This window comes from Hevea brasiliensis, chromosome 7 (assembly GCF_030052815.1).
Source record: "Hevea brasiliensis isolate MT/VB/25A 57/8 chromosome 7, ASM3005281v1, whole genome shotgun sequence".
NCBI classification, from domain to species: domain Eukaryota; kingdom Viridiplantae; phylum Streptophyta; class Magnoliopsida; order Malpighiales; family Euphorbiaceae; genus Hevea; species Hevea brasiliensis.
Genome location: NC_079499.1, coordinates 92,247,273 through 92,273,651, shown reverse-complemented (window position 1 = coordinate 92,273,651; position 26,379 = coordinate 92,247,273). Strand labels below are relative to the sequence as shown.

At 37.8% G+C, this 26,379-nt stretch overlaps 1 protein-coding gene and 1 pseudogene across 1 annotated transcript; one reads left to right on the top strand and one right to left on the bottom strand.

Moving 5' to 3' along the window:
- Positions 1 to 309: 309 nt before the first annotated feature.
- LOC110670066 (serine/threonine-protein phosphatase 7 long form homolog) lies at positions 310 to 1,235 on the bottom strand. Its single transcript, XM_021832007.2, has 3 exons — positions 881 to 1,235; positions 413 to 617; positions 310 to 328 (listed from the first exon to the last, which is right to left on the bottom strand). The coding sequence occupies exons 1-3, from the start codon at positions 1,233 to 1,235 to the stop codon at positions 310 to 312; spliced, it is 579 nt and encodes a 192-aa protein (XP_021687699.1).
- A 5,296-nt stretch (positions 1,236 to 6,531) lies between these two features.
- LOC110656834 (uncharacterized) lies at positions 6,532 to 26,025 on the top strand (annotated as a pseudogene).
- The last annotated feature ends 354 nt before the right edge of the window (positions 26,026 to 26,379 follow it).

Below are 26,379 nucleotides of genomic sequence, written 5' to 3'. Positions count from 1 at the left end.
ATACCCTATGAGGTTAGTGCCACTCAATAATGTGAAAGCAGATTAGTGGCACCATTGCCTATCATACACCCTCCCTTTGCATGCAATACTCAGGCAAACCATTTAGTACATCTTGGGTGTATGGTTCCCATATAAATTGCAAATATAAATAGAGAGAAAAATAGTTGTTACATGGAAATCATGAAAATGAGATTAACTCTTTTAGTTAATTTAATAGAAATATGTCATGATGTATCTTACATCATTATTTGCCATTTTGTCAATATTATCGCTCATTTGGATTAATACGTGCGTCGTTACTTGTGTTACCTATCGCATATTGCTCCACCTGCAAAGTAATCCATTAATTTATATTTTAATTTATAAATATGTGAATTTTGTATTAGATATAAAAAAATATTATCATATGTACCTACTACCCAATAGAGCATTATCATGCAGTGCTGGATCTGGTAATGATGGAGCAACTGACTTAATTCTCTCCCATGCCCAAATTCGTAAGATGAAAATGGCACCAGATATCTCTTTAGTTTCAGGATCTGCACCATGGCAAAGCTCCCTATATAGATATGTAAGGCATGCTAAACCCCAACTATATTGCCCAGCCTGTCCCATATCTGCAAGCAGTGGTAGGAATATCAAATTAACACGAGCATTTTACTTGTCATTGAAAAGCAAACCTCCAATTAGATGCATTATATATGCTCGTGCATGTATAAATAAAGTCGTGTCATCTGCTGCTTTAGGAATAGCTTCAAATTGACCCATAAGCCATAACATATCTAGTCTACCTTAAATAGATGTGGAGGTGGCCTTACACCTAGATATTCTTCACAAACAAATAGCCAATCCTATCTAGAATTGTCAGTCATTGCATGACCATCTATAGGCAATCCAGTCATTATGTCGATATCTTCTAGAGTGATAGTGCACTCTCCTATCGGCAACATAAACATGTGCGTCTCAGGCTTCCACCTTTCAACTAGAGCTGATATCAGGTGCCAATCTAATGCAAAAAATCTGATTCGAGATACTCTAATAAAACCACTTTTTTTCAAATGAGGGACAATCAATTCTGGAGGGGCATCCAAGTGAAGAACATCTACATGTCTTCTACAGGTTAACACCTCTTCCTGTATTGTACCTTCCCAAATGGACTCCAACGGATGAAGTCTTTGGTGTCTGAGTATTGATGGATCTGATGGACTTGGCTGGAGGTAATTTCTACTGTGCATTTGTTATCCTTCCATTCCTATCAAGCGTAATAATCAACTTATTAATCTCTCACTGTGATGTATTATTACTCTTCTATTATCAAAAAAATTAACAAACATTCATTGTAATTATTAATCTCTTAATGTATTAATATCTATTATAACACCTTATATAAAAAACTTAACAAATAAAGTTTTGCATTCACATCAATTTCTGTTTAAATTTTCATATAACAATAATAATACAAAAATTAATGTCAAAATAAATATTACCTTAAAATTTTCCACAGTAATCATAAAATGTCATATATGAATAATAAACAAAAATTAGCTCAAAATAAAAATTTTCTCCAAATTTACTGCACCTTAATTTCTCTACAAGCAAAGAGAGAGAGAGAGAGAGAGGAGGGAGGGAGAGATTAGAGTGTCACAAAAAATTATACTACAATAGTTTTTTTAGAATGTTCTTATAAATTAAACTATAGTAATTTATATTATAAAATTATTATTTAACATCAACAATAAAAAAATTATCTCAAAATTCACTACACCTTAATTTTTCTATAGGCACAAAGAGAGAGAGGGAGTGTAACACCCCTATTTGCATAGCCTGGTACATTTTATTGTTCCGGTGACTGGTGTCAGTCCGGACAATTAAAGAAATTATAACCATGTCTAAGACACATAGATAAGCCTTGAACTCAAATAAATAGTGGCTACTTGATAAGTAAGTATAAATAAGAAAAATAGAACATAAAAGCTTAAATGAGCTGAGAATCACAGCGATCGGTGACCTTCCCGAGAAGTGACTGCGAGGTCAGTCTTAACCCGAATCTTGAACCAAAAAATGTGATGCCACGGTCCTTAGGACTATTGCGAACACAGTGAAAAAGAGAAAATCACAGAAAAAAATTGTTAAGTAGGTCAAATAATTAGGTCAATGATCTGGAAGAAATATTAAATAACTAGCAAACTGGATTAGACCGGTGAGGGGCAATTTGGTCAATTCACCCCTAGAGCTGACTCCTGACCTAATTGTCTAATAAAATCAGAGAAATGAAAAATTTGGAATAGAGAATTAAATTAAAGAAGAATAGAAAAATGGAGAAAATAGAAAAAGAAAAGAAAAAAGTGGATTATCACATCATCATCTTACCTCATGCATGATGCAATAATTTCTAAATTTTAAAATTTGATATTAGGGGATAATTATAACTTAAAAGACCATTAAAATAAAATGAAAATCTTTTTTTTTTTTACTTGGTCCTCTTCAAGTACCGTAGCCTTCTTCCTCACCTCCCTCTCTCTTTCCATTTCCACCTCCATTAAAGCTTGAATACAAGCTTGATTTCACTCAACAAAACCCTAAATTCCCCAAAATTAATCCATAAAAACTTGTTTTCTTCACTTGAGGAGGCATTAGAAGAAGGAAAGAAAAGAAAAAAAGGAAGAAAGTGAAGAATTGAAAGTTAAGTGGAGGTTAGTAATTTAAGTTGAAATTTTTAATTTATTATTTGTGTGTTTAGCTCAATTAACCTAGAACTCAACTTAAAAATCAAAAGAAAACACCTATGGGGGATTGATTGGGATTTCGACTAGCCAAAGGTGGAGTTGGAATTGAATAAATTTGATGCATTTGAATGGTTATTTAGGTTGAATTATGTATGTAGACCATGGATATATATTTTGATTTCATTAGATATTAAATTTATGTAATTAGGGTTCTTAAGCATGTGAAAATTTGGAGAAAAATTGGGGAATTGGTCAATTGAGGCAATTGACCTTAGTTGAGTTGAGAAATGGTCAATTGGGACCATTTGTGATGTGTGTGAATTGGTAGAACCAAATTGTAATTCGGATTGGTTAGTGTTCATATTCTGGCAGCTTGACCTAGGTCCCTTTCAGGGATCAAAACTGAAAATTTACCAACCCAATTAGTATGAGACCAATTGGGAATGAAAACAGACACATAATGGCACATTTTTCATTTAGGAATTATGCCCTGAAAATGACCATAACCTAGTGAACAATTAGGTCAAACCCGAGTGTAGTGCACTATCACTGTACCAAAATGACCAAATGAACAGTGTTTGTTCATTTGGCCATAATTTAGGCTATACAGGTCCAAATGACCTGATTTTTGTGGCATTAGAAAGGTATGACATAGCACTACAATTTTAATGAAGACACCAACCCAAATTCTGCCCATAACCAAGTCATTTGGCCACCCAAAGTTAGTGATCCAAAACTGTCAGAACCAAATTAAGTGCCTAGAAATTATGGGTTGACCAATCCTGTCAGCTATGTTCAAATGGCCATATCTTGGGATACAAAACTTCAAATGGAGTGATTCAAAAAAAGAAATTAAAGTTAAGATAATAAAGAACAAGTTTTATGAAGAACACTTTGTCAAATTCCCATAGCAACATGACCAATGGAACAATATAAAATAAGACATCAAATCTGAAAATTTTGAAATTGTACCTAAGAGAGCAAAAATTTAAAGAAACAATCAAAACCAATAAATTTGGCACCCAAAATATGGTATATAGGTATAATTGGATTTCTCATACCTATTAAGCATAAGAAAGTCAACATATTGACATGAATAGTAACCCTTAAATGAAAATTTCCAAGAACGTTAGTTTAAGCATATTGGGGCTAGAATTAAGTATATATGAATTAATTATTAAATTTATTGTGAGATAAGGTACTGAAACACTGTCAATTGTGTGTTTAGACTGAAAAAGACCCGGAAGGGACAAAGGACTGAGTCAAGGCCTAGAGGTGACTCATATCAAGTCTGTGCACAGTAATTTTTGTTTAAATATATGATTCTTGAAATTTTGATTTTTGAATTAATTATGAATTGTGTTGCAATTTATAATTGTGAATATGATTTGGAAATTGACCAGATTTCTCACAAATTATTTGAATAAATTGTTTTGAATTAATTTTGTGTTCACACTTTGTATGACAGTATCACATCATTCCTCCTCCATTTATGGGGTTGAGATCATTCATTTTCCTCTCTCTTTGGCTTACCAGTTAAAGTCGAGATTGGATGAGTACTCATTAGCTAGCAAGCCACCTCCCTCATTGATTTTGATTAGTGAGGTTGTAGATTGCTTTGTCGTGGTGTACAATATGGCATTGATCGAAAATTTTGTGTCATGACTTAAGTTGTGTATGAATTGGTAACACTATATTTATTAAATCATTTGACCAAAACGGTGCTATAATGAGCTTTGAAAAAGTGTGAAATGTGATTGTGAAAATTTTGAATTGTGAATTGTTCATAAATGTTTTATATTATGCATTTAATATATTATTGTGTATCACTGAGTATTTTTATACTCAGCGATAGCTCTTTTTGCTGTCGCAAATAAAGGCAACCAAAAAGTAGCAAAGTGAGCTACTGATTGTGGGGACTATCCAGAGACTTTTGTACGAGTATTTGATTATACCCTTCTAATTTCTAGATGTAAATAATTTTGTAGTCATGTGTACTTTTGTAACTGAGCAGTTGTACAGTTAATGTGTAATACTATTGTCTTTTGGATTTAACTGCAAATATAAATTTCTTATTTTGAATGCAATGTGCATAGCTTATTTTGAACTATTGAGATAAAATTTTATTTTGAACTGTGGAGATTGAATGGATTTATGTTGATTGAATGATTTGGTGGTTGAGATTTGATGAAGTGCTATTATTGGAAGCGTTTTTCCACAGGTAAATTTTTTTGTTTTTCTCAATTACTGACTGCACTCTATCGAAATTTTTCCAGAATTTGCCAAAAAATAAAATTGGTCAAAAATTTTACATAACTTTTCAACTTCAATTAAATGTTTTTAATTCCTACAAAAAATGCTCACCACTTTTAAAAAATAAGAAAATGGTTTTAAAATCCATTGTAGTGTGCTTAATGGGTTATCGGTAGGTGAAGTTCGGTAAGTCATTAGGTATACTACGGGATTATGTTATGTCTTATAGAGGAGTAAGGTGTGACAGGGAAGGGGAGAGATTAGAGTGTCACAAAAATGTATATTACAGTATGTTTTTATAGTATAATAAAAAATTAATCTATAGTAATTTATATCATAAAATTATTATTTAACTTCAATAATAAAAAAATATCTCAAAATAAAAATTACCTCAAAATTTACTGCACCTTAATTTCTCTACAAGCACAACGAGAGAGAGAGAGAGAGAGAGAGAGAGAGAGACATTAGAGTGTTAGAAAAAATTATGCTCCAGCATTTTTTTACAGTATAATAAAAAATTAAACTATAGTAATTTATATTATAAAATTATTATTTAAAATCAATAATAAAAAAATATCTCAAAATAAAAATTACCTCAAAATTTACTACATCTTAATTTTTCTATAGGCGCAAAGAGAGAGAGAGAGAGAGAGAGAGAGAGAGAGAGAGAGAGAGATTAGAGTGTCAAAAAACATTATACTATAGTATTTTTTTACAATATAATAAAAAATTAAACTATAGTAATTTATATTATAAAATTATTATTTAACATCAATAATAAAAAATATCTTAAAATAAAAATTACCTCAAAATTTACTGCACCTTAATTTCTCTATAAACACAAAGAGAGAGAGAGAGAGAGAGAGAGAGAGAGAAAATTATACTACAGCATATTTTTTATAGTATAATAAAAAATTAAACTATAGTAATTTATATTATAAAATTATTATTTAACATCAATAATAAAAAAATAATGTCAAAACAAAAATTACCTCAAAATTCACTATATCTTACTTTCTCTAGAGAGAGAGGGAGAGAGAGAGAGAGTAGAGTGTTGCATAAAATTTTACTACAGTAATTTTTATTATAAAAATATTATTTAACAACAATAATAAAAAATAAATATTATACTTTACAAAAAATTATTTTTTTTTCTTAGAGTGTGCAAGAATTTTAATAAACAATCATTTTTTTAGAGTATTATGAAAAATTATACTATATTAATTTTAAGATAATTCTTTTAAAAAAATCAATAATAAAAAATTACCTTAAAATGAAATTTACCTCAAAAATTCACTTTAATTTATCTACAAGTAAAGATAAAGATATTGTTAGTGTATAAAAAAATTTATAAATGACATTTTATATTGTAAATTATTTATAAAATATGAATAATAAAAATTAACTCATAACATATTTACTTACCTTTTTTTCTCTATAATCAAAGAGGATTAATCAAATAAATAAGTACTAAAAAATTTTCCCCACAGTTTACTTACACTTAATTGGAGGAAGAGTAGAGCGAGGTTGTCAATTTTTTTTTTTTTTTGTTATGGCTACAGGTCGGGAAGGGGGGGTGTTATATAGCAATCTAAAACGCTATTATCAATTGTGTCCAGCTGTTGGGACAAGACCATACAGGTACACTTACACGCTAGATAATGAGCTGCGACACGCTAGACGAGGAGAGTGGGATGCTACCATGAGTAGCGTGTGGCGCTAGACGTTACTTATGGTAGCGCCTGATAGGTGGGCAGGTGAGCCCTAGGCCACACCAGCTTGCCTCGGTTAAATCTCCAGCCCTTTTTTAGGTTTTTTTTAGACATTTCAGAAATTGAGACCTTTTTCAGACATTTCGGAAATTGAGAGAATTTTATTGTTGATCAGCTAGGCGCTACTATGGGTAATACCTAACTGTGTAATTTTTATTTTTTACATTTCAATCCAAAGTAAGTTTTTATTTTATAATTTAGTACCTGATCACTATTTATATTAGAGTCTCTCTCTCCCCCCTCTACGTCATCAAAAATACCCCATTCTGGTAAATACTTTTTAGCACACCCCCTTTTGGTAATTTATTTTCAAACTCACACCCTCCTGTTCATTTCCTCGTTTTTGCGATAAGGATAGATTGATGCAGATTCAAGAAGTGTAAGAGAAGCATTTGAAGTTGTTCTTTCTCTTTGGTTTGTAGAAGTTCTCGTCTATAATGCCGATCAACCAGTTTCTTGGCTCCCCACCAATTTCACTGATATTTGTCGCAAGGTGTTTTGCGGTCGCCTGGACGAACCCTCACCGAAGTGGGAAAGAGTGAGGAGTCGCCACTTTAATTTTGAGGGAAATTAAAGAAAACTATTTGTGAAATGCAAATTAAAATGAAACCACTTCAAATATAGAGATTCTAGGTTCGGGGTTCGCAAACGGGTGGGGAAGGTGTTAGGCACCCCACCTCGTCCCTCAATGAGGATGAGCAGATTTAACCTTATGTTCTCTATAAATTAGAATCGATAGTTAGAGGGGTTCGAATGGAAATGTTAATCCTTTTGATAAAAAGGAATATTTGATTTTTCACTAATTCGGATTACCCAGATACATAAGTAAATGGGACAACCCTAGTGAATTGGTGTTGTGTTGCGATTTTCGTTTGTGGGATTACTTTGCATATTTGTTAGAATTCGATTTGAGAATCGGATAAGAACTCTCCTCCGATCTCTTAAAATTTCGATTGGAGATCGGATAAGAACTCTCCTCCGATCTCTTTTAGATATTTATGAGAATTTGTAGTGAGAATCGGATAAGAACTCTACTCCGATCTCTTTTGAATATTTATTAAAATTTTTGGAATGAGAATCGGATAAGAACTCTCCTCCGATCTCTTTTGAATATTTATTAGAATTTTTGGAATGAGAATCGGATAAGAACTCTCCTCTGATCTCTTTTGAATATTTATTAAAAATTTTGGTTGAGAATCGGATAAGAACTCTCCTTCGATCTCTTTTGAAATCTGATTACATCTACACATCATAAGAGCCTAAGACTAAGGGTTCTGGCATTCAAAGATGCCAGGGATCTGAATAAGGCTTCTTTTAACTCATTGATACCTCCTGACTAGACAGGGGATATCAGACTGAATTTTACCGACCTCCTATGTGATCGCCTTACCAGTACCTTTTGATAGGCGATACCCGATCTGTTCCATTTACTTATCTAAGATTTGGTTTTATTCCGCCTTATGACGTCTTACCCAATCATCTTCTGTGTTAATATAGTGATTCAACTTTACTATTTCCCTGACCTTTTATTATTTTAAAGAAACTCTTAAGATACAGTTACCTACATTTTATCCAACTACTTATACGCTACTCGGGACTAGAACACTTGCATTTAGAAGTAACAAAGATTAACAAAAAGAATGGACTGATTAACAAAGAAGTAAACTCGAGAATAACCTTCTTCGCGTTTTTTAATGTAATATAAACTTGGTGAAAATTACAAACATAAAAACAAAGGAAATACATAAAATAAAATGAGCACTTGATAAAGCAGCGACATAAGCACTCACCTGTAGGGAGTCGAATCTATTGAACTAACTACAGAATCACAAAATGTAATAGGACTGCAGGCTGATAGCTTTAAGGTTAAGGTTCGCCTTGAAATGAAGGATGCTCAGATCCTGATCCACTCGCTGGAGAAGAACCGCACGGTTCGAGAGAACCCGGGTTTTACTAAGGTCTTAGGGTCCTCCATCTGCTTTCGGGAGGATCGGGATAGGCTATCCCCGAATAACCTTGATGACATCTTGACCCAGACTATGAGCCTAAACGTGGAGAGCTTGGTAAACCAACACATTGTCCGAGAAAAGGCTCACCGCTTGAGGCAAGAGGTCAAAAAGGTGGGTCAGGAAGCCGCTTCCCTCCGGTCTCAACTTTCATCCGCCCAAAACTACATATCTGAAATTGAGGGGCGGATGAAATTCTACGAGGATAAGCTGGCCGAACAAGCCCATGTTCTTGAAGAGGTTCGGGCGCTCTAAGCCGCTGATGTCGCTCGCCTAACTGAGGAGCTTAAAGCAAAAGAAGAAGAGGCAGTGACGAGGGAGGCTGGTGCTTATGTGAACGCTCATGGGGATCTCTTGGCAGAGCTCAGGAAGCGATATCCCGAGGAGTACTTCTCTTGGATGGTAGATCTGGCTCCCCAGGACGAAGGTGAGGATAGTGAGGAGGCTGAGGGTGAGAGAGGAAGCAAACAAAATGTAGAACAGGCTGGGGGTGATCCTCCAGCCGAATGACTTGTATATATTTTGGTTTGAAATGAAATGAAATTCCCTTTTTGTTCAATGATTGGATGTGATCAAAAAGTCTCTAAGTTGCATAAGCACTTGATTATCTGAGCATATTAGAACAACAACTAAAAGTGATTATTAATCTAAGTGTAAGAGGTCGGAAAACACTATAAGCATGAGATCGGCTAGGGACCAACGCTAAACGGGACTTGATTAAAATTAAAAATTTGACTTGAACACTTAAGATCGAAATCATCATTAAACCGGATCAGAACCTTAACTTTATTATTCCCAAACTTTTAAAAGAGAGATCAGCAATATAGACTGGTGGCACGAAGGTCTAGTGTTGGTTCAATCTCGTTTAACAAGAAAGATCGGAAATATAATTGACTGGTCAGGGGACTTGACAATTGGTTTGAGAGATCGGTGAGGCTTTAAATGATATGGGGACTTAGTATTGGTTCGATTCCTTTTGAGGAGAGATCGGAAATGTGATTGGCTGGCAAAGGGAGACTCAATGCAAGGGATCGGCTTCAAAGTTTATTGATTTCAGAGATCGGCCAAAATATGGTGTCGACAGCTGCCCCTCTTTGCATAATTCCTACTGGAAAAAATTTCCGTGTATGGATTATATAAAGATTCAGACCCATAATTTGGACGATTAAAATTTGAAATTTGAAATTAAAGTGAGGAAACTAAAACCCACTTGGGTCGGTACCCTGAGGTTGGTAACAGGAAATTAAAATGCTAGAAAATTAAAATCAACTTAGATCGAGGAACCAGAGGTTGATTGACAGGAAATTTAAATGCAGGAAAATTAAAATCAACTTAGATCAAGGAACCAGAGGTTGATTAACAGGAAATTTAAATACAAGAAAATTAAAATCAACTTAGATCAAGGAACCAAAGGTTGATTGACAGGAAATTTAAAATGCAGGAAAATTAAAATCAACTTAGATCAAGGAACCAGAGGTTGATTGACAGGAAATTAAAAATGCAGGAAAATTAAAATCAACTTAGATCAAGGAACCAGAGGTTGATTAACAGGGAATTTAAAATGCAGGAAAATTAAAATCAACTTAGATCAAGGAACCAGAGGTTGATTGACAGGAAATTAAAAATGCAGGAAAATTAAAATCAACTTAGATCAAGGAACCAGAGGTTGATTAATAGGAAATTTAAAATGCAGAAAAGTTAAAATCAACTTAGATCAAGGAACCAGAGGTTGATTAACAGGAAATGCAGGAAAATTAAAATCAACTTAGATCAAGGAACCAGAGGTTGATTAACAGGAAATTTAAAATGCAAAAAAATTAAAATCAACTTACAAAGCAAATCTAATCTCGACACGAGGAGTTTCTCCACGATGAAGTGTACTTAACAAGATCCCGAAGGCCAATGATTAATGGAGGACGAGTTACAAGACTTGACCTACGACCTCCTTTTCATTACTTATTTCTTCGGATGCCCCTTTTCTGTTCTTTACTTTCTTCTTATTTTGCGAAAAGCGGCCTTGGGGGTTTTCACTTTCCTTTCGCCCATTTGACTAGAAGCGCCCTTCCAGGTTTTTACCTCTAGTTTTTTTTTTTTTATCATTTCCTGCAAATCTCATAGCAAAGTACGTGAGGATATCAATTTTCAAATCCTAACCTTATGACAAGATTTTAACTGATTAATAGCGCATTAGATAAAGAGGTTGAAGAAGGACAATATTAAAAAGTGAGTATACGAGAAAGATAAAAGCAAAGAGACAAATGCGAAGAAAGTATTACTTTATTATGGTTTTAAGAAACAAAGATACAGTTTCAAAGACAAAGGGTACAAGGATAGATCTCACATATTCCTTGTAGTTAGCTTTGAAGTCTCTTAACTGCCATTATTTCAAGTACTCTGAAGCCTCATGCCATGACGGTTTCTTTCCATCCTCGGTTTCATGCCCCGTTCCTTATTTCTCCCTTTTGGTTCTCGGGATGCCCTTTTGGGTTTTCACCCCTAGATTTTTTTTTTTTTTGCTCTTTCAGGACGCCCTTTCGGGTTTTCGTCCCTCACTCATTTTACAGAAAGCACCCTTCCAGGGTTTTCGCCTTCTTTCACACATTTTGCTAGGAGCGCCCTTTCGGATTTTCACCCCTACTCTTTTTTTTTTTTTTTTTAGGCATAGTATCTCTTGACGGTGTCAGCATTCACAGGTCTTGGAAATTCTTCACCGTCATCCGGGTCAAGATCAATGCCCCACCAGAAAATGTTTTTTTAACCACATAGGGTCCCTCGTAGGTTGGTGACCATTTACCCCGGGGATCGTTTTAATTCGGAAGCACTTTCTTCAGGACTAGGTCCCCTGGTTGAAATTCACGTGGGCGAACACCTTTGTTAAATGCCCTGGCCATTCTTCTTTGGTATAACTGCCCGTGACATGCCGCCGCTAGCCTCTTCTCATCTAGCAAATTTAATTGGTCCAACCTTGACTGGATCCATTTCGACTCATCAATCCCTGATTCTTTCAAAATTCTTAGAGAAGGAATTTCTACCTCAATAGGTAGTACAGCTTCCATCTCGTAAACCAGTGAGGATGGGGTTGCCCCAGTTGATGTCCTTACAGAAGTTCGGTATGCGTGAAGAGTGTAGGGAAGCATATCATGCCAATCCTTATAAGTGACTGTCATTTTTCGGATTATTCTCTTGAGATTTTTGTTTGCAGCTTCCACTGCTCCATTCATCTGGGGACGGTATGGTGAGGAATTGAGATGTCAGATTTTGTATTGATCACATAATATCTAAATCTTTGGACCATTCAAATTCTTAGCGTTGTCAGTGACGATTTCATTGGGGAGGCCATGCCGACAGATGATATTATTTCTGAGGAATTTGAGAAATGTGTTCTGTGTAATGTGGGCATATGATGTCCCTTCGACCCATTTAGAAAAGTAATTGATAGCCACCAGGATAAATCTATGCCCATTGGATGCCTTAGGGTTGATGGGACCAATCACATCGATGCCCCACATTACGAAAGGCCATGGTGAAACGAGGTTGAAAAATTGGTGAGGCAGAACATTTATCGGATCCGCGTAGATTTGACACTTATGGCACTTTCGGAAATACTTGACGCAATCCTTTTCCATGGTAGTCCAAAAATATCCCCGTCTCATGATTTGCTTAGCCATCATATGCCCATTGGCATGGGTTGCACAGTTTCCCTCATGAGTCTCGAAAAGGATTCTCTTCGCCTCTTTTGCATCCACACATCTCAACAATTCTTCGTTGGAGCTCCTTTTGTATAGAATTTCTCCACTGGGGAAGTATCCCAATGCTAATCTCTGAATCATCCTCTTTTCGTTTTTGCTTGCCCCTGAGGGGAATTCTCTGGTTCTGATGTAAAGCAAGATGTCATGATACCAAGGTTTACCATCAGGTTCTTCTTCGATCATGAAGCAGTATGCCGGCTCACTCCTTGCTTTAATCTTTAATACCTGAGTCGTCTGCCCTTCTTCCATTTGAGCCATAACAGCCAGGGTGGCTAAGGCATCTACAAATTGATTCTTGTCTCGACTAAGGTGAGTGAAAGAGATTTCTTTGAACTTCTTAATTAGCTCCAGTAAGTACTTCTGATATGGGATTAGCTTTGGATCCTTAGTTTGCCATTCTCCCTTGACTTGATAAATGATCAGGGCTGAGTCTCCATATAACTCCAACTTTTTGACTTTCATTTCAATGGCAGCCTGTAGACCCATCACACAAGCTTCATATTCTGCGACATTGTTGGTGCAGTCAAATCTCAACTTGATAGCTATCTGGAAGTGTTTTCCATCTGGGGATACCAATACAGCTCCGATTCCACTACCAGACAAATTGATAGCTCCGTCGAAATACATTTCCCATACATCAGCTGGCTCTTCTTCTCCGCAGTCTATTTCGTTAATATGCTCATCAGGGAACGCAAAATCCAGAGCTTCATAATCCTAGATAGAGTTTTCTGCTAGGAGATCAGCGATCACGCTACCCTTGACTGCTTTCCGGGTCATATAGACAATGTCATATTGGGAGAGTATGACCTGCCATTTGGCTATCCTTCCTGGCACGAATGGGCTTTCGAATACATATTTAATAGGATCCATCCTGGAAATGAGCCATGTCTTGTGATTCAACATGTAGTGTTTAAGGCGATTTGCTGTCCAGGCTGACGCGTAGCAAGTTTTCTCTAGGAAAGAGTACCTTGACTCACATTCATTGAATTTCTTGCTCGGGTAATAAATAGCCCTCTCCTTTCGGCCGGTATCATCATGTTGCCCCAAAACACATCCCATTGAGTTTTGTTGGACTGTCATATACAGGATCAGAGGCCTTCCCGCCACCGGCGGAACCAATATTGGTGGGTTTGACAGGTACTGCTTGATTTTCTCGAAAGCCTCTTGACAAACTGAATCCCATTGAGTGGTGTTGTTCTTTCAGAGTAGTCTAACAATAGGCTTAGCTTTAGCGGTGAGATTGGAAATAAACCTCGATATGTAGTTCAACTTCCCCAGGAAACTGCGCACCTCCCTTTCTGTTTTTAGGGATGGCATCTCTTGAATGGCTCGGACTTTATCTGGATCAACTTCTGTTCCCTTCTCGCTCACTATGAATCCTAATAATTTCCCAGATCTAGCTCCGAATATGCATTTGGCAGGGTTCAGTTTCAACTGATATTTCCTGAATCTCTCGAATACTTTCCTCAGCACCTGCGCATGGCTCTCTTCTCCCCTGGATTTGATGATCATATCATCCACATACACCTCCACTTCTTTATGCATCATATCGTGGAATAATGTGACCATAGCACGTTAGTAGGTGGCGCTAGCATTCTTTAACCCGAAAGGCATGACCCGATAGCAAAATACCCCCCATTGGGTGATAAAAGTAGTTTTCTCCTTGTCTTCCTCATCCATTGGTATTTAGTTGTACCCAGATGCCTCATCGATACACGAACACCTGTCCAATCCCGCAGCATTGTCTACTAACACATCAATATGAGGAAGAGGGAAATCATCTTTCAAGCTTGTTTTATTAAGGTCCCTGTAATCAACGCACACCCTGACTCTTCCGTCCTTCTTCATTACCGGGACGACGTTAGCTATCCATTGGGGATATTTGACCACTTCCAGAAACCCAGCATCGTACTGTTTCTTGACCTCATCCCTAACTTTGAGCAGTGTGTCAGGATTCATTCTTCTTAATTTCTGCTTTACCAGGATTGTCCCCGGAATTAGGGGGATTTTGTGCATCACTATATGAGGGTCCAAACCAATCATATCATCATAGCTCCAAGAAAACACGTCTAGGAATTCTTTGAGCAAACTGATCATATCTTCTAATTCTTCACTCTCCACAACCTTAAGTTCCCTTTTTACTTATTCCATGCCTAAGTTTACAGTGTACGTTTCGTCTCCACAAGGCACTAGGGAAGGTTCATCTCTTTCATCTCTTTCTTCTGTGAGTTCCACCTCAGAATCACTTGGAGTAATGGCAGTTATGGGGATTTCAAAATTAACCAGAGGAATTTCCGAGTCTATTGAATTATTAGGTGTTAATTGATGAATGGTCCTGAATGAACGAAAATGGAATATATTATAAGAATGGATTTCAAAAGGAAAGAAAAAGAGAATTGGATATAAAATGCGCTATTAATTCATTAACATTTATGACATAAGAAAAGGGTCCATTTATGATATTACACTTGCCACCATGGACAAAATAATCAAGTGTAGATAACCAAAAGTACTTTACCCGAAATTAAGTACAAGGATGTCCTCTGCTGTCCAGTTGTCCAGCTCTTGCCCTTCAGCTATCAGCGAGACTAGAGCCTCATACAAGGAATCAAGATGGATGACATCAATGGATGGTTCTAGAGGAGACTCTTTGCTTTCATCCCCAGGTAATATCATATTCACGCCACTGCCTGTACCATGAGTGGGCAATGGGTTTGACGTGACATTGGGGAGGGAACCATTCCCTTCAGTCTTCAACCACCCATTCCTGATTAGGGCATGCACCCTTCCCCTGAGTGCCTCGCAGTTATCGGTTGAATGCCCTTGTGCCCCTCTATGATACTCACACCGGGCAGTGGCATCATACCACCTGGGATATGGCGGCTGAATATGGTCAAGGGGAATCGGCACTATTTGGTTTATACCGACGAGGTATCGGTATATTTTGCTAAGTGGCAGGGGAAGAGGTGGATCAGGATTTCTTGGTGGTCTTGGGTTATTTTGAGGTGGTCTGGGTTGAGTAGGTGGAGGAGGTGGTCTGGGTTGGTAATTTGTCGGTGGTGGATACTGCGGGCGTGGGTGAGGATAATTTGGAAAAGGGGGTGGAATGTTTGCAATGGTTTGGCCATGAGGAGGATATGGCCGGTAGTTATTCTGAGGAAGTGGGGAGTGATTGGTCTGCCGGGTGATGGAATGCACATCACCCTCCTTCTTTTTGCCAAAGCTGGCATTTTTCTTGGCAGGGTTCTCAGTCAACTCCTGTAGTCGTCCCATTCTTAAGTTGGCTTCTATTCTCTCACCAGCTTGAATGATGTTCGAGAAACTGTTGGAAGTGTTTCCAATCATCAGATTGAAGTACGGAGCCCTCAATGTCTCAATGAACAGGGAGCAAAGCTCGCTATCAGTAACCGGAGGATATACTTTTGCTGCTTTCTCTCTCCATCTCTGGGCATATTCTTTGAAGCTTTCCCTGTCCTTTTGCATCAAGTTTTGGAGATCTCTCCTTGTGGGGGCCACGTCGTAGTTGAACTTGTATTGCTTCAGGAAAGCATCTGCCAAATCTTTCCAGAAGTGCAATTTACTCCTGTCCGACTGAATGCACCATCTCAAGGCTGCCCCGGAGAGGCTCTCATGGAAGAAGTGGACTAGAAGTCTGTCATCTTCTGTCAAGGCAGACATTTTGGCAATGTAAGTGGCCAGGTGAATGCGAGGGTCTGAGTTTCCGGTGTATTTGTCGAAGTCCGGGACCTTGAACTTAAGCGGCACCACCACATCTGGCACCAATCTCAGTGACGCCACATCAACGAAACCATACATGTTCAGTCCCTCTATTGCTCTTAGTCTCTCTTCTAGAGCAGATAGCTTCTCATTTTCTCTTGTCTTATTTTCTCCTCCCACTACAAGAGATACTCCCCCAGTTGGGAAATGAGGGGCGGAATGAATTGGAGGGATCTGGACTGAAGGGTATGGTTTGGTATTCGAGATAACCAGATAATAGGAGAAAGTTGGTTCATTATTCAGTGGGGCCGGATTGACAGTGATTGTCGGATCCGAGATCGATGGCTGAAAAGTGAAAAAGGTTGAAGCATGGTGAGAATCAACCGTTGTAGGAGGTGGGGGAGGTAGTGGTAAGTTAGGTTCTGAAGCAGGCTTATTATGGGACATTTCTCTCATTAGTCTCATGAGCTCTAAGACTTGGTCTTTCAATTCGGAAACCTGTCCTTGTAGGTTCTGGACTTGTTCCTGGTCTTCCATTAACCTTCTTGTTCGTGATCTTATTAAGTACACTCGTCTGGGTTGAACCGCGTGTTTGGTCAGGCTTGCTTTGTTTGAAGCAATGTTGATTTTCTGTAGGAAGTAAAAAAGGAAAATTTTCAATGAATTTTGAATTAAAAATTAAAAGGGTCCTGGTGTGGACAAAGGATACGGTGGCATCTGAGAGCCAAGACAAAATCTGCAGAAGGATAATTGTGTCACTTTTATCATGGCATCGTTCGATAGTCTGACTGTGAATGACTGGATTGAATGCGCATCTATGATACCTGTCTATATGGCACATCCAATTTTTCGCATAACCCTAGCGAGGGGGTTCCTACGGGAGTTATACTATTCATTCACAATTTTGCTAAACCATGGCCCGAACCGCCTCATAGGTTCAATAATGGTTTAGCATTCTGTTCTGATCTAAGAACTTCTTCTACCGACTGACTCGAGGATGCCATGTTAAAAATGATACTTATCCTTTTACAGACCTTAATTTGGTAACGCCTGCAGGAAAAACTTATTAGCAGGATAAATTTAGGTAATTTTGAATTATACTGTTGGCAGAGCAACACCTACACATTTATCAAAGTAGGAAAGTGTGTAGGTTTTCCTAACAGTATGATTCAAGATTAACCTAAAAAAATAAGAACAAAATAAAACAAGCAGAATAGGGTAAGAGTAAATATGCCCCTTTTGTCCTAAAATAGGGAGAGTCCTGGTACCGGATGGGTGCTGCCTAATTGGATAGTTCTATCTTATAAGGTAGCTTGCTACGGCTTCCAGCTATCGTGATAGTTTAGCTCAAGGTCTAATTTTCTAAAAGCCACAGGTTCCCAAATTGCCCCTACTGTAAACAGTAGAGCCCCATTCTATCACCACGATACTGACGAGAGAATTCCACGGGTATCACAGTGAATAAAACGAGTTTCAATTTGAGCAAAAGCCTTCACGGATACTAACGGGGTAAAACCCACGGGTACCGCTACATGACTCCCTCCTATTTCTTAAAAGGGTAAGAAAGCCCGGGTATAGGGCTGGAGTGTGTGAGGACTTCGTGTGAGTGTTCAATGTGTGAAGGGACACCTTTACCTCTTCCCAATATAGGGGGAGTTTTTTTTATTTTTCCTTTTTAGACGAAGAATGCTGTAGGATATAAAACAAAAATAAACAGAGCGGTTAGCGAAAATAACAAACATCAATAGACTAAGGTTTTCGAATTTCGTAAATTGAACCCATCTAAATATAATTCTAGTTTATAGGAACATAAAATTAAATCTGCTTTTGGACCTCTAGGCTGGGGTTGAAGGAAAATCAAACGTCCCCAGTGGAGTCGCCAATCTGTAGGTGTTTTGCGGTCGCCTGGACGAACCCTCACCGAAGTGGGAAAGAGTGAGGAGTCGCTACTTTAATTTTGAGGGAAATTAAAGAAAACCATTTGTGAAATGCAAATTAAAATGAAACCACTTCAAATATAGAGATTCTAGGTTCGGGGTCCGTAAACGGGTGGTGAAGGTGTTAGGCACCCCACCTCGTCCCTCAATGAGGGTGAGCAGATTTAACCTTATGTTCTCTATAAATTAGAATCGATAGTTAGAGGGGTTCGAATGGAAATGTTAATCCTTTTGATAAAAAGGAATATTTGATTTTTCACTAATTCGGATTACCCAGATACATAAGTAAATGAGACAACCCTAGTGAATTGGTGTTGTGTTGCGATTTTCGTTTATGGGATTACTTTGCATATTTGTTAGAATTCGATTTGAGAATCGGATAAGAACTCTCCTCCGATCTCTTAAAATTTCAATTGGAGATCGAATAAGAACTCTCCTCCGATCTCTTTTAGATATTTATGAGAATTTTTAGCGAGAATCGGATAAGAACTCTCCTCCGATCTCTTTTAAATATTTATTAAAATTTTTGGAATGAGAATCGGATAAGAACTCTCCTCCGATCTCTTTTGAATATTTATTAGAATTTTTGGATTGAGAATCGGATAAAAACTCTCCTCCGATCTCTTTTGAATATTTATTAAAAATTTTGGTTGAGAATCAGATAAGAACTCTCCTCCGATCTCTTTTGAAATCTGATTACATCTACACATCATAAGAGCCTAAGACTAAGGGTTCTGGCATTCAAAGATGCCGAGGATCTGAATAAGGCTTCTTTTAACTCATTGGTACCTCGTGACTAGACAGGAGATACCACACTGAATTTTACCGACCTCCTATGTGATTGCCTTACCAGTACCTTTTGACAGGCGATACTCGAGCTGTTCCATTGGCTTATCTGAGATTTGGTTTTATTCTGCCTTATGACGTCTTACCCAATCGTCTTCTGTGTTAGTCTAGTGATTCAATTTTACTATTTTCCTGACTTATTATTAAGACCTTTTATTATTTTAAAGAAACTCTTAAGATACAGTTACCTACATTTTATCCAACTACTTATATGCTACTCGGGACTAGAACACTTGCATTTAGAAGTAACAAAGATTAACAAAAAGAATGGACTGATTAACAAAGAAGTAAACTCGAGAATAACCTTCTTCGCGTTTTTTAATGCAATATAAACTTGGTGAAAATTACAAACATAAAAACAAAGGAAATACATAAAATAAAATGAGCACTTGATAAAGCAGCGACATAAGCACTCACCTGTAGGGAGCCGAATCTATTGAACTAACTACGGAATCACAAAACGTAATAGGACTGCGGGCTGATAGCTTTAAGGTTAAGGTTCGCCTTGAAATGAAGGATGCTTCGCTAAAATGCAATCAGGTCAAAATAATAACCGAGTTTGAATGAAGTTGAGCTTGGACAACGGGAGTGGAAATAAAGATAACAAAGAATTGAAAGTGAGAGTGTCACAGGATAATGAACGAACTGAAAATGGAGAGTTTCAGTATTCAAAAATCCCTTTGCAAGAAAATACTTCAGAAACTAGTTTCTAAAGTTTTTCTTATGAAAGCTTAAAAATAGCAGAGTAACGAACTGAATTAAGTTTCAGAGTCCTTCCGCTATAGTCACCACCTTTTTCTTCGTCCTCCTTTGAACAGTTTTCATGTAAGTATTTATAGGGACCGGGTGCTTCCAATGAAGGGTCAGGATTTATTTTGAGGGAGATGGAAGGTTTGGATTTTGAAGGACATGATCGGCTTGGGAATTAAAGAGAATCAGAATGAATGGCGGATATCCTTTTCAGAAATTTTTGTCCTTTTTCTCTTCTAATCTGACGGCTCAAATTTTCTTGTCCTGGGCGATCCGAGGGCTGGGAATAAAAGGCGCCGGTCTTATCATCTTCTTCTTTGATCTAAGGGCCCTGGGTTCGTCCTTATAAGTAAGATCAACGGTGGAGATTGGGATGCATAGCGCTGTCATGACATACTCTGGCATCTGTCAGTAATGTGGGTGATTCTGAGGCGTACGGTGGAGATTTCTTCTGCAACGCTTTAACTACCTCGGCTCTGATTATGATGACATTTAGCAGCAGTTGTCTTATTCTCTTTGTTTTCCGACCTTCCCTCCCTTCTGATCTTTCTAACACGATCCTTTTCCGATCTCTCATGCCGGGCTCCCCTCTTTCGACCTCTCCTACTCCGGTTTTCCCCTTTATCCGGTCCGATTCAGTCAAAGCATTCATTCCTTCGATTCCCGAGGCCTCCGCTTCGTTTTCTGCTTGCAATAAATGCTCAGACTTTCCCTATATATATACCTTCAACGGGAAACCCCTTCGCATTTGGTTTTCTCCTCTTCCTTCTCACATTTCCTGTTCTAACCGCTCCGGTAATAATCCCGGCCATGATAGTTGCTTTTGATCTTTTTTCGATTGTCCTTTTGATTCCTCGACTGAAAATTTATGATCCCGGTGATCGGAGAATTACGATAACTCCATTTGATCACAGTGAGAGAACCGAACTAATTTGCTGACCTGGATCGAGGACCTCGATCGTGTCGATCTCGAATCGTTCGACCGATATAGTCGGCGAACTGATTTCGGGTGAGAAGACTGCTAATATTCCCCTTAACATCGGTGACTGCCCCTTGAAGTTCATTTGGCTCCTCACCTCATTGGGCATCCTGACTACAGCTCGGTTCTGGTCGATGACAGTGGAGATGACTCTCCATCCTCATGAGAGTCATAATCACCCCATCTGAGCTGTACATCTATCCGCTGTCTATGGCCTGACAAATCTTTTGATTCAGCCACGAGACTAGGCTTTGACATAGGCCTTTATTAGATAGGATGTTCCACCGATCTCTAAAGATCGCCCCTATGATGTAATCAGACCTTTAATGTAATCCGATCTCTAGAGATCGCCCAAATGATGTAATCCGACTTTTAATGTAATCCGATCTCTAGAGATCGCCCAAATGATGTAATCTGATCTTTCGGAAATAAAGTTTTATTTTGACAACTATCATTTTTATTATTATTGCATTGATTATTTTCCGATCTCTGATGTGTTTATCCGATCCGGTTCCTAACTGAATAGCCCTTGATTGATCCGTACTTCCAAACATTCACCTTAATTCACCGATCTCTAACTAGCCGATCTCTCCTTATCATGGAATTTCTGGAATATTTGTGAGACGTGTCAGGAAAGGGCTGGCGAATCTGCTAACCGATGCACCGCTTGGAACAATGTGAGCATTAAATGCTCAGACGGGTATAAATAGGGGATGGGTCAGCCAGTTGCTCTCTTATGTCATTTTCAGCATCCTGCGAGTGATTTCAAAATTCTCTCGATTTTTCAAGTTCTTCCGACACCGATCAAGCTCCAGTAAGGGTTTTGATCTTTCTTTTAGCTTAAATTTTCTATTTCCTTTGAAAATGAGCAGCGCTGAGGGTCAGAGAGCGGCAAGCCCCCCTTCCATTCAGATCTCGTGGTCGTCTGATGAGGTAGAGGTGGTCGGGCCAAGCGGGCGACCTGAACCTCCTAGGACCTCTATTTCGGCCCGTGGTCAAGCGGCACCTTCGAGGCAAACACATTCTTCAGGGAGAGAAAACCTCCCCATGGATGAGCTGCCATCAATTCTTCAAGAAGCTGACCTACAGTCGTTCAGCCAAGAGTATAACATTCGGCCTGATTCATACGAGCTGATTAAGTCTCACGGCGATCTTCGTGCCGTTCACTTCTTCGAAGAGAATGATATGATCATGGTATACGAAGAGCAGTTAAAAGCCGAGCTGCGGTTCCCTCTTGACGACTTCTTCAAGGAAGTTCTAAAATTTCACCAAGTGTGCATAGCCCAAGTTCACCCGAACTCATGGCGGATCCTAGTAGCCTTCAGAGGCCTTTGCCGAGCCAAAGGACTCCGTCCTACAGCTAAGGTGTTCGCCGAACTACATAGGCTAACTCGTTGAAAGGATGACAAGTATTGGTTCTTCCAGGCGAAGCCACATTGCTGGCTTTTTACCGATCTGCCCTTCTCCCTGAAGAATTGGAAGAATCGCTTCTTTATTCTGAGGAGCAAAATTTCGAACGGCTTTGAGGGTTTTCCACGCAGCTGGCTACACCAGGGTCCCTTACTTCCGAAGCGGATCACCCTGAATAGGGAAGAAGGCCTAATGGTGATGGAACTGAAAGATCAGGCAGCCCATCAGAAGTACTCTTGTTTAGATGCAGTTACAGCCGAACTGCATCACTGGACAATGGAGTTGATCACTGGCGAAGATCGCGGGCTTCAGCTCTCTGACCTCGGCCTCGGTATTTTCTATATCTCTGATCTTTGGGCCTTAGCGATCTCACTGACCTTTTCTTTGTGCAGGTATGACGAGCGGTGAGGGTTCGAAGGAGAGCCGGAAGCGGAAAAGAGAGGTCTCCCAAAAAGTGTGGGAGATGAAGCGGGCCAAGCTGCTTCAGACGCCTAGGCATGATGCTGGGGAAATACAAGGAGGCTCGTCTCAACCCTCGGGACAGCCGATCCCCGACATAGAAGTGGTTCTATCTCCTCTCCGTCAAGAAGAGCCGCCACCACCCCTCCAGTTGCTTCGAGTGCGAAAAGGGGTCCTTCCCAACCACCTGTGAGGACCCTTTCCCACGGCGCTCAGATCCTGATCCACTCTCTGGAGAAGAACCGCACGGTTTGAGAGAACACGGGTTTTGCTAAGGTCTTGGGATCCTCCATCTGCCTTTGGGAGGATCGGGATAGGCTATCCCCGAACAACCTCGATGACATCTTGACCCAGACTATGAGCCTAAACGTGGAGAGCTTGGTGAACCAACACATTGTCCGAGAAAAGGCTCACCGCTTGAGGCAAGAGGTCGAAAAGATGGGTCAGGAAGCCGCTTCCCTCCGGTCTCAACTTTCATCCGCCCAAAACTACATATCTGAAATTGAGGGGCGGATGAAATTCTACGAGGATAAGCTGGCCGAACAAGCCCATGTTCTTGAAGAGGTTTGGGCGCTCCGAGCCACTGATGTCGCTCGCCTCACTGAGGAGCTTAAAGCAAAAGAAGAAGAGGCAGTGACGAGGAAAGCCGGTGCTTATGTGAACGCTCATGGGGATCTCTTGGCCGAGCTCAGGAAGCGATATCCCGAGGAGGACTTCTCTTGGATGGTAGATCTGGCTCCCCAGGACGAAGGTGAGGATAGTGAGGAGGAGGCTGAGGGTGAGAGAGGAAGTGAACAAAATGTAGAACAGGTTGGGGGTGATCCTCCAGCCGAATGACTTGTATATATTTTAGTTTGAAATGAAATGAAATTCCCTTTTTGTTCAATGATTGGATGTGATCGGAAAGTCTCTAAGTTGCATAAGCACTTGATTGTCTGAGCATATTAGAACAACAACTAAAAGTTATTATTAATCTAAGTGTAAGAGGTCGGAAAACACTATAAGCATGAGATCGGATGGGGACCAACGCTAAACGGGACTTGATTAAAATTGAAAATTTGACTTGAACACTTAAGATTGGAATCATCATTAAACCGGATCGGAACCTTAACTTTATTATTCCCAAACTTTTAAAAGAGAGATCGGCAATATAGACTGGTGGCACGAAGGTCTAGTGTTGGTTCAATCTCGTTTGACAAGAAAGATCGAAAATATAATTGACTGGTCAGGGGACTTGACAATTGGTTTGAGAGATTGGTGAGGCTTTAAATGATATGGGGACTTAGTATTGATTCGATTCCTTTTGAGGAGAAATCGGAAATGTGATTGGCTAGCAGAGGGAGACTCAGTGCAGGGGATCGGCTTCAAAGTTTATTGATTTCAGGGATCGGCCAAAATATGGTGTCGACAATGTTTGCATCGACTCCTTTGAGTAGTCCCTTGCTGTCTCCTCCGTGAGTGCCCTTCTTTGCGCCCAGCAGGTACTCTCTTTCAGTTTCTTCTAGTTTTCCTACTTAATTCTCCTGGGTTTCAGATATTTTATGGCATGATCAAGTGCCTAAATGCCTAATTAGTATTTCTTGGCAAAAAGATTTGATATTTTATGTGTGGAATCTGCAGGTAATTCCAGGCATGGTGGAGAGAGGAAAGGGGACAATTCTATTCACTGGCTGTTCAGCTTCTCTAAATGGCATTGCTGGTTTCTCTTAAATATGTAAAAAGAAACTCTAGGGTGAATCCAAAAATTGAATCTTGAAAAAGATTCACCTTGGAAAACCTTGTATATAATAATTTTCTACTTTTTCTTTTTCAACAAGCTGTGGCAAGTTTGCTTTGAGATCTCTATCACAATGCCTAGCCAGGGAGTTTCAGCCTCAAGGAGTGCACATTGCCCATGTTATGGCCCACCTAGGTTAGTTCTTATTCATCTCTCTTTCTCTCTTTCTCTCTCTCTCTGCATATATATATATATATATATATATATATATATCTTCATTTCTTTGAAAAGAATCTAGCTTGTCATGTTCATCCAAAAAAGAAGAAAAAGAAAAAATCTGCTTTCTTATTGAAAATTTTAGATAGTTCAAGTACTTGTAACCTTTTTCTTTCTGGTTATACATATAAGAATTGGTGAACTTTGGTAATTCATTTACTGCTTAAACCATTACAAAGAAACGATAAAACTTAAACAGTGAGTGAATAGTTAAGAAAAGAGGGAGTGAATGGTGTGATGATGATAAGCAAAGCAATTAATGAAAGGGAACGAAAATTAGCAAATTGTAGGCGACCATCAACATCAAGCTGTCAGAGGACGTCAGTTGGGGAACAACAACAGCAAAGTATAGTTGGAGAGGTGATGGACCCAGACTCGCTAGCTCAAACCTACTGGCACATGCGTTTTCAGGACCAGACCGCTTGGACCCTAGAGATCGACCTCCGTCCCTCCAATTCCCATCCCCAGATTCTGCTAAACTCTTCCCTTTCCACTGCTAAATCTCTCATAATCCTTTGGCTTGCAGATATATATGTAGTGGACAAGGGGTTTTTTTTTAATGGAAATGGGACAGGGTTTGCATGGATGATTCAAGGAGGACTTCGTGTTCTGTTTTTGGATACTCATTCCTTCCATTTACTTCTTAATTTTTTATTGGGTGTTTTATTATTTTTAAATAATAATTTTATATCGTTTTATTTAAGCTTCATCTTGATTAAAAATTTGTCCCAAGGAAAATATTAATATTAATTGATTTAAATTAAATATTTAATAATATTATTTCTAATTGCTCTTTTGATATAAAAAAATTGACAAATATAAAAAAAAATATAGTATATATAATATAATTATTTTATCATGTCATATTATTTATTTTATTATTAAAATAAATATATAATTGTTGATAAGTTATATCATATTATTTATTTTTATTAATGAAATAAATAAATAAAAATTAAGTACTTTAAAAAATATAATTATAAAATAATTTATTACCTAAATATTCTTAAATAGTATATATTAATAAAAATTTAATAATATTTTTTTACCAATATTTAATTTAATTCTTTTTATTAATATTTAAAAGAAAATTTTTTTAATATGTATAAATTATGTTTGGAAGATGTATCAATTCATTCCCAAAAATGAATAAATTAAAATAGATGAAAATTTAGCTCAAATAACACATAACTATAACTACTAAAAAATATATAGAAATGGAATTGTTTTATACCTGTGACCCTCATGAGGTTTAAGAGTTGCAGCGTTGCAACAATTATGCGTTGTGAGTTTTATTCAGTTAATAGGCAAAGGTTATTTTCGTCAAACAGTAAAAAATTTATCTTCTTGCTGTGTATAAAAAATTTATCTTGCTAGTTGCTGTGCATAAACAGCTTTGTGGTTAAAGCTGATATGAAATGTAGCTAACAGGTATTATAATAATTATTAATTTTCTTTTTAAAGAGTTTATTAAATTTATTGATTCAATTATTTGAATGTATATATAATTATTTGGATGTATATATATATATATATATATATATATATATATATATATATATATATATATATATATATCCCTATGCTAATTAATTAACAAACCTAACTAACAGAAATTTTCTTTTAGATAAAATATAATAATACAACAAAATTAAAAAAAAAACTAAATTAAGGATCTAAATAAAAAATATGAAAACATTTTAAAGAACACTTGAATTATATTTTAGTTATATGTGTTTAAGTAAAAAAAGATATAATTATTATTTATCAATAATATTTTTC